The sequence below is a fragment of the Rhizoctonia solani genome, chromosome 8 (genome assembly GCF_016906535.1).
Source record: "Rhizoctonia solani chromosome 8, complete sequence".
Lineage (NCBI taxonomy): Eukaryota > Fungi > Basidiomycota > Agaricomycetes > Cantharellales > Ceratobasidiaceae > Rhizoctonia > Rhizoctonia solani.
The window spans coordinates 574,458-582,876 of NC_057377.1; the positions used below are offsets into that span (position 1 = coordinate 574,458).

Consider the following 8,419-nt stretch of genomic DNA (forward strand, 5'->3'; position numbering starts at 1 on the left):
GATAATGAAGTAGCGGCACAAACTCCTGTCCGTAGCATTTCATTATTGGCCCAATCTGCTTTCATTCCCGCTGATCTCTCGGGCTCTCTGAAGATAAATGGCTGAATTGGGGGAATCGGAAACGCTGATGGGGGTCCTGGAGGTGACCGCTATGTCACTCACCATAGCCCCCGATGTTTTTGGTGGAGTTGTTGCGCAGGGCTGCTCACTCAAAACATAATGAGCATATGGCAATACGATCATGAAAGATTTGGATAGGCGTGTCGCCTCTATCGTATTTACACAGACATCCAGCTCCTGGTTGGTCAACTCAACGCGTTGGTTTTTCACTTCTGCTTCACACAATCATTTACCATGCCTCGAACACGATCTCGTTTGAAAGCTATTGCATAAGTACGAACGAACATATGTAGTCGTTAAAGGAGTGAGGTAGGCCTATTTGACCAGTTTGGAGTATGCGGAGCTGCTAAAAGGAGCACACAGCAAAAGCAGCGCACGCGCTTACGAGATTGTGGCTCAGACATCGTGACCATTAGCCACATACTTGCCCTGCCCGCCAATAATCACTCAAGTTCGCTCTCGATTTGGCGCATTAAGCTAGTGATCCTACAGTGTACCCCACGCATTTTGAAAACACGTGCAATTGGCATCCTATTTAAATCAACTCAATCAGTCCATCCAACCACCTGCGCGCGCGCAAGTCATGAATTAATCCTTCATAGTCCACTACATGAAGAGAAGAAAGCATATCGAGCGTAACAATAACTCATATAAGCAACTAGGTCGTAATTAAGAAAGACAAAAAAGGAAAAAGAAAACTAAGGCCGAACTTGACCGGTTCGAGTCGAAAGCGAATGCATAATCGTCCATGGGCCGGCTAGTCACCTATTCCCCCAACCACTGAATATCCCGACCGCAAACGATGACGCCGGCTTAGGAGTGGTCAGTGCTGCCTTTTCGGCCAGAGCGCTAGGCGAGTCCTCGTCGATGCTCTCGGCCAAGTCGGTTACACTCTCCGTCGCCTTGCTCTCGGTCGATTCGTCAATCTCGCCTTCGCCGTCGGTGTACTGCTGGAGCTCGTCAACGTCGAGTACGCGTATGGGTTTCTTGATGGGTTCTTTCTCCTCGGGTATGGGCGGTTTGGCCTCCAGCGCTTCCTTGGCGTCCTTCATCAATTTGTCCAGTAGACCACGCACTCGGTCGAATGTCTCGTCCGCCTGAGTCTGAGTCACGTCGTTGTCGTCCGAATCTTCCTCGTCATCCTCGTCAAAGCTATCCCTGGCCTCCAGTGGATCATTCTGCTCCAATGCAAGATACGTCGACGGCGGGAGCACCAACCGACTCTCTCGGAGTTTACGACGAAGCTCCCGAATCTCCTTGGCCTGTCGAGATTTGGTAGACTCTAGCGTGGCGTTGATTGCCAACCTAGATCAACGAAGATGAATTCTCCCGAGATTGACGTTTATCCATAAACAGCAGACTTACAATGACTTGTTCGATATTTCTAAATCGGCAATCTTGCGATTGGACCGTGCCTCCTCACGTTGATCCTGTTCGGCGTCGTCCGCCTCGAACATGTCAATACCACTATCGTCCATATCGATACCTTCCTCATCGGGCGGTTCGAGTCCTCCCGCGTGACCCAGCTTCGATGGGACCGCAGTTAGCTTGGCCCGGAAGCCCGAGTCCATAGGGGTTCGAGCTCGGTCGATGCTGGTTGCGGGCGCCGAACTATCCGACCCGCTCGAGGAAGTGGTTCGTGAAGCCGAGCTTGTCGAAGAGAGACTCGAAATGGGAGGTGATCTCATTCCGGGAGGAATCAAGAGATTGGCTCCAGGAACGATCAGGCCCAAACCCGCCCCGGGCCGAATCAGAGGTGGAGAGAGAATCCTGGACGCCGACGTTACTCTGACAGACGATGCTCTGCTCAGTGTCGATGTTGCTAGTCCGGAGAGTGCAGATCCTGCGGATATAGAGCCTGACCGTTGCCGAGGGACTGCTAGTTGCTCTGGCCGAACGCGGGGCGTTGCTTTCGCCGCTGGGTTGACTGGAGGCGTCGTAGCAGTAAGCTTGGCTTTAATACGAATTCCCATAGGGCTATCCATGGACGTGGAGATCACATTGTCACTGAGTACTGGTAGTGTGTCGTTCATGTGAGGCTCCTCTGTGCTCTCGTGGACTTCAGCAACGACCGTTGCACTGGATGTTCGAGGCCGAACAGACACAGGCCGAGTCGTAGGCCCAACTCGAGTCTGGACGTGGGTAGGAGTGACGGGTGCGCTCATTGTAGCATGCTTGGGGTCTTGGGCGGAAAGTGACTCGCGAGGGATGGCAGAAGGTGGAGCAGACATATCAGTCCATTCAGGAGAAGAGTCTTGAGGATCCAGTTGATTATCATTCAGTATAGGTAACGATGGCGATGATGCTGATGCTGATGCTAATGTAGGGTATGTTGAACTTGGAGGAGATGCAGATGCAGATGGAAGCACGGAAGGATGAGTCAAGGTGATCGAGGAAAGTGATGAAAGGAGCTTGTGCTTGGCTCTGGTATGGTCACCCGGCGAAGCGGATGGCTCTCCACCACCAGAAACAACTGACGAAGAAGCCGATGCCGATACTACACGACGATGGGAGGTAGAACTGTGGGCCTCGAATAGGGATGATCGGGTGGGGGATGCTGCACGCCGAGGAAGAGTGAGTGGTGAGGCCCGGACTGGTGATGCATTCCGCTTGGCAGAAGGTGCGGGTGGAGGCTGAGAGCGCCTAGAAGGAGCAGGTTTGGATGGTGCGCTCTTTGCAAGCTGTGGACTGGTAGCTTTGACAGCGGGCCGCGTTGTTCGTGTTCCTGGGGTTGTTCCACCACGACCGGTTGGCTCGGGAGATCCAATCCTAGGAACAGTGCGTAGTTGCGGAGACATTGCTCTCTTTGCTACAGATCCAGCAGGTGTAGTAGGTCGTCCAAGCGAGGGTTTGGAGGGAGTACCAATAATCGAAGTTGGACGTTCGCGAGTACTACGACCAACAGTACTCGAGGAAGGAGTTCTTCTTACAGTGGCATTCTGGCCTGTTGGTTTGGCAGGAGGCTTCAGAGACGCCGTGGTTGAAGTGGAGGTGAGCTTGGCCTTGGGCCGAATAGGTGCAGTGGCAGTGGCAGCAGCAGGGGCAGGTGATGTCGAGTCATTGGTATCGGGTAAAGGCCGAGTGACGACAGGTGAAGCGGCACGAGACTCGGGCTGTGAACTTGCAGGAGTATGAATCGAAGATAGTTCCACTTTTGCAGTAATCTGAGTCTCGTCGTTAACTGGAGCGCTGGCGGATCATCCGTGATCGAGCGCGATTTCGAGTACTAACCTTACGTCCATTCGTCTCCATAGTGGTTCATGTACACGCCTCCGTCAGCTCCCTTGCATAAAAACTGTGAAAAACAAAGGCCGGGCACTGGGTGTCGTGAATGTGTGTGGTATATTGACAGACGTGGTTGAGCCTTGGCTGGACATGTTATTTGCTGCTGTTGATACTGGACCCTGTCGTAAGCTCTCAACTAGATCATTTCGTTTCGGTGCGGCCTTCCGGACTAGGCGAAAACACCCAGTTACCTCAGCAGCCTCGTGTTCCAAACCCAGGTTGATTTAGCTTGTCCGGGATGAGTGCTGAGTGGGGGGATGCGATCCCTTGCGTTTGACGTCATGATCTGGAGTACAAGGTTTCAAGGCCATGTAGTTCGGGCAGCATGCATGTAGATTCGTTGACCGTGTTCGCTGGGGACTTTCAAACACGTGGATCTTCTATTCGAGTTGGTCGCAATCCAACCGTGATGCCACGAGGTTTTTTGCTATGAGCATTGGACTTGGTTGTCACACGGCTTGTACGGTACGGGTGAATAAAATATACAATTTCAGAGCATAATAAAAATACAATTGGTATATATCCAGCGGCCAGATTCCTATATAGAATTACTCACAGCTCGCAAAGCACACGCAAATCTCACAGCTCCCCGCTCCTAATTAAACTCCGATCTTTTTCCTCGCGCTCGCAGCCTTTTGCGCTTCTTCCTCGGCCTTGGCCATTTCTTTACTGATCTGCGCCTCCCTTTCGGCAAGCTTCGCGTCCATCCCGAGCACAAGCATCCGAACCGCCTCCAAATGCTCGTTAATCTCAGCATTACTCGGCGCACTACTCGTCTCCTCAGATGGCCCTTGAGGCGGAGGAGATTGCCTCACGTTGGCCGATACGCCGGCCGAGACTGGAAGCGCGCGGGATATCGATGGCGACGAGGTCGGCATGCTGAGGTGAGCCTGTAGTCACAGTTCAATAAGTCGTCAAGAAAACAAGGTACCGACAAGTGGGACACGCACTGGCCAGTCATCGCCGTAGATTTTTGTCAGCTCGGCTTCCATCATCTTCTCCCTTCGTTTGGATTTATCTAGTTCAGCCATGCATCTTTCATTCTCCCTTTGCGTTCCTATATCATCGAAACGTTAGGACAGATGCTTTGGTAACTTATCGTAGATCGCACCTTGTAAAATCAACTCCAAGTTTTGGTATTCCTTTTGAAGAGCTTGAACTTGCTCCAATGGAGGTCGAGAATTTACCACCTGGGTGAGCGTTACGATCTGATCTTTGAGCTGCAAACAAGGTCAGACTTGACTATAAAATCCAACAGAACATAAAACCATTCAATATACCTTTGCAATCTCTCGATCTCTCTCACCAATCGCCGTTCGCGACTGCACAATATCATTAATATTCACCGAGCTTTCGTCCAAATAAGCCGTAACGTCGTCGGTACTACTCGTCACAGTCGCATTCGCAAGATGAGTTTGAGAACGATTCACGCTAGGTCGTATGGAATTCGAGCGACGCATTTTAGTTTCAAAGACCTGGTATACAAGGTTTTTTGAAGATGTTTCTCTTCCGCAACCGCGGTGGTGGTTTAGGCTTGGCGCCTGGCCGCGGGCGTTGCCAATTATCTCCACAGACACAAGCAGATACTTACAGCGCGGTCACGTGTAATCTGCCTTTTTCGGACACCTCTTAACGCGTACGGGCATCTTGCCATCATATTCGGCACACGAATTTCGACACAAATGTACACACAGTCCAAACATATATTACACACAGAAAGCTACAGATCCATAAGACAAGTACCGGGCAAACAGTCTTAGAGCTGCTGTTGTCTCTTAGTGTACTTCACATAGAACGTTTGTCCTTTCGGACGCGCCTATCGCAAGCCTAGTCAGCTTGTCATGCCACACTCACAAAACAGTTTGCTCACCTGGTACATGTTGTTCCTGTCTGGAACGGTTACTGATGGGTCTGGCTTCTTGCCGGCGGAGTCAACTACCTCGTAGGTGTACTGATAAAATAAAACATGAAGTTGATTGGCTGTGAGTATATGCTATTCAAGCTGTGCTTACCGAAGCCAAGAACATGGAGACCATGGACTTGATCTCGTACTGAGCAAAGCGACGACCAACGCAGGGATGACGGCCAGCACCTGGAGCAGCTCAGTCTAACAGGACCACTGAGTAAATACTCTAGTGACTCACCCCATCCAAGGAAACCATACGCCTGCGCTTTATCTTGGCCCTCAGCATAGCGACCTGGATTGTACCTAAGACCCTTATCAGTAAGCTATACACGCACGTAATGATTACACAGCGTACTGGCTCGGGTTTGGATAAATGTTAGGGTCTGAGTGGGTTTCCCCGGTGGAATAAACAAGGTACGTTCTAAAAGACAGAATAGTTAGAATCGTCCATCATAGCAAAACCGGAGCTCAAGCATACCCGTTTGGAATCTTCTTTCCATCAATCTCAGTGTCGCCGGAGCTAACACGTCGGAGTGCCGCCCCAGAAAATATCAACCTATAGGGGACATTGAATAACATCCGGACAGGGATACAGAGCTTTAAACCTACCGGATAGTCTCCCTAATGCAAAACTATGATAGTTTATTAGTGTTAAGGTAGCATCGTATCTTTAGTAACCCACCTCCATGACCGGCATATCGTCTTCCCAGGCTTGCGGCGGAATCTTCGAGAATCGCTCAGCCGTCGATAGATCAGGGAACTCTTCGAGCGGCGCATACTTGTGAAGTAGGGCGCGGATCTCTTCTACAGCCTTGTCTTTCCACTCAGGAACCTGATCGAGGTGAATGTATATCCAGGCACTCATGAGACCGGTATTGACAATGCCCGCAAAGAGTGTCCCCATGATGAACTGACATCGAAACAAAACATTAGCGCGTAGCTTGAAATATAACCGCATGAGCTTATACCGATGATATCGACCGTAGAGTCCCCTTGGTCAATGAATGTCTGAAGGGCATCTTCCTCACGACGGCCTTCACGTTGGCGGTCTTTAATAATCTGGTCGAATATAGCGTAACTTCATGAAGAAAGTTAGAGGCGACCATGGCCATTATAGCTAAGAATACTCACATTTCTCCTGTCGAATTAACCTTTTCATTACGAGCTTTGGAAGGAATCCAAGGAAGCAATAATGCCGTCGGAGTGCTTCCCTTCTCAACCTTCCAGTAGAGCTCCTCCAGTTGCTTGCATTTTTCAACCGAGTCGGCAATCTCACGCGCACCGGCAGCGCGGATAGTCAGCTGGAACACAGTCGAGTACATCACTTCGAATGGATCGAACTTTCCGGCGTCACCCCACGACTTCATGTTACGCTCAATGTCAGACATCAGCTCCGGAGTGACTAGATTGGCTATTCATCAATTCAACTCAAAATGGCATAAGGAAGCTAGAACTTACGTTTGGCGAGGCGATCGTTCTTCAGTAGAGGGGTTAAATGACGCAGGAAGTAGGACATCTGTTCCTGGTCATTCCTATCTGGTGTATCTAGAGAGATATCCTTTGTAGTAGGTGCCTTGGGTCGTTCGAGTTGTTACTAAGTGAACTCGGTGCAATTATATGCTTTACTCACACCACCAAAAAGTAACAGATATCTGGAGAAGAAGAAAGAGAGAACAGGCACATAAGCTTTTGCATATCTTGTATCTGGCTACGAGAGCTTACCCTTCGGTGAAGCTGAGGTCACCCCTACCGAAGAAGGCCTTCCGAGCCTCTTCCCCTCTTAGTGCCACGACGTTGTGCTAAGAGCTCAATGTTAGCGGCGGTCATCAAATAACATAGCAAAACCCACCCCAAGTATACCGAACCCGAACAACTTCTCTTGAGGGAATTTTTTGAATCCATCAGATATAAAACCTAGCAAACAAACAGTCAGCGATCATAGCTCAATTCATCTTTTAGTAAAAGCCCAAGAGATTACCATATCGTCTAGCAATGATGTCGTCAAGTCAGATATATAATATAGGAATGAATATTCTTATACCTACTTCGTGAAAAAAGACCATTGACCAAAAAATGGTAGTGGACGAATGCGTTTTACCTGAGACTCATCAGACTGGAGCAGGTACCAGGCCAAGCCCACTGCAACTGCTGCCACCGAGCCAAGTGCAAGTTGATTATCGCTAAGGCTGGAAGCAAGATCCAGGGGCAAGGTACTTATGCTCCAGCTAGAAGAATCATAAGTAGTTGCGTTCATCATGAGAGAGGTACCGTATTATAGCTACGGAAGAGGAATGTGAGTGCCTCCAGGTCTGAGTCGTTGTATATATATATATTAAACTATAGCCAATCGGATTTACGATACATCATGGTGGCATGTCTATATATTAAACGCACAAAAATCCTTGAAGAAGAGAAGTGAAGGTGCATCCCTTACTGTAGTGGAGTCGTACGATCAGTCCGGGGCCCGAATTCAGCCAAACGCGCGGATCGCGGTCGTGAGACTGAAAAGAAGCTCTGTTTCCGGGAGCTTGTTATACAAAGAAGCTTGAGGTGCATCAAAGTATTGCCATTGTACCTACCCAAAAGTTGTGGCAACTTATTTACCCACATAAACTTAGCGCATTCCACGCCCACCGCACTTGCTGGGAATTGTGCAGGCTGTATGTATAATCAGACATACCTTTACTCCCATATTTTCAACCAGATTCGCTTGCTTTTTGACACTCAAAGACTTGTTGATTACTACAATTCAAATGTGTCGAATCTCACAGGGAGGTTGACATTACAAATAATATTCATTTGAAACCATCTGGACTCAGACAATTTGAACATAGATCGTCACGAGTTGATTCATAATGGCAGTATGTTCTGCTGTATACAAAAGGAAAGGGGACATAGAAACATGAAATCTTGATGCTTGTATGCGCTATACGTACCACTATAAACATTTATATTTCACTTGAATAGCAAGTTACTTGGAATTCCTTGAGGATTGACTCAGTACTTTGGTTACGTCTTGGACAATGCTCAGCCATGACAAAAGTGATACCTTAGCATAGGTGTGATCACTGGGCCAACTAAAGTAAAACCATCAAAGTAATTGAAATA

General features: G+C 49.0%; 3 protein-coding genes across 3 annotated transcripts; all 3 read right to left on the bottom strand.

The window, feature by feature from the left end:
* Positions 1 to 881: 881 nt before the first annotated feature.
* On the bottom strand, positions 882 to 3,372 carry RhiXN_09641 (cytochrome P450 family protein; the record flags this gene model as incomplete). The annotated part of the gene is made up of 3 exons (XM_043329457.1): positions 882 to 1,425; positions 1,486 to 3,284; positions 3,352 to 3,372. 3 exons carry the CDS (start codon positions 3,370 to 3,372, stop codon positions 882 to 884), a joined length of 2,364 nt encoding a protein of 787 aa, XP_043182291.1.
* Positions 3,373 to 4,004: 632 nt separating this feature from the next.
* Positions 4,005 to 4,865, bottom strand: RhiXN_09642 (cytochrome P450 family protein; the record flags this gene model as incomplete). Its single annotated transcript, XM_043329458.1, has 4 exons — positions 4,005 to 4,295; positions 4,356 to 4,462; positions 4,517 to 4,625; positions 4,686 to 4,865. 4 exons carry the CDS (start codon positions 4,863 to 4,865, stop codon positions 4,005 to 4,007), a joined length of 687 nt encoding a protein of 228 aa, XP_043182292.1.
* A 296-nt stretch (positions 4,866 to 5,161) lies between these two features.
* Positions 5,162 to 7,568, bottom strand: RhiXN_09643 (cytochrome P450 family protein; the record flags this gene model as incomplete). Its single annotated transcript, XM_043329459.1, has 16 exons — positions 5,162 to 5,221; positions 5,276 to 5,356; positions 5,418 to 5,497; positions 5,550 to 5,614; positions 5,667 to 5,732; positions 5,790 to 5,867; positions 5,921 to 5,943; positions 5,994 to 6,221; positions 6,293 to 6,389; positions 6,443 to 6,722; positions 6,770 to 6,884; positions 6,942 to 6,963; positions 7,034 to 7,110; positions 7,161 to 7,225; positions 7,290 to 7,297; positions 7,357 to 7,568. The coding sequence occupies 16 exons, from the start codon at positions 7,566 to 7,568 to the stop codon at positions 5,162 to 5,164; spliced, it is 1,557 nt and encodes a 518-aa protein (XP_043182293.1).
* Positions 7,569 to 8,419: the final 851 nt, after the last annotated feature.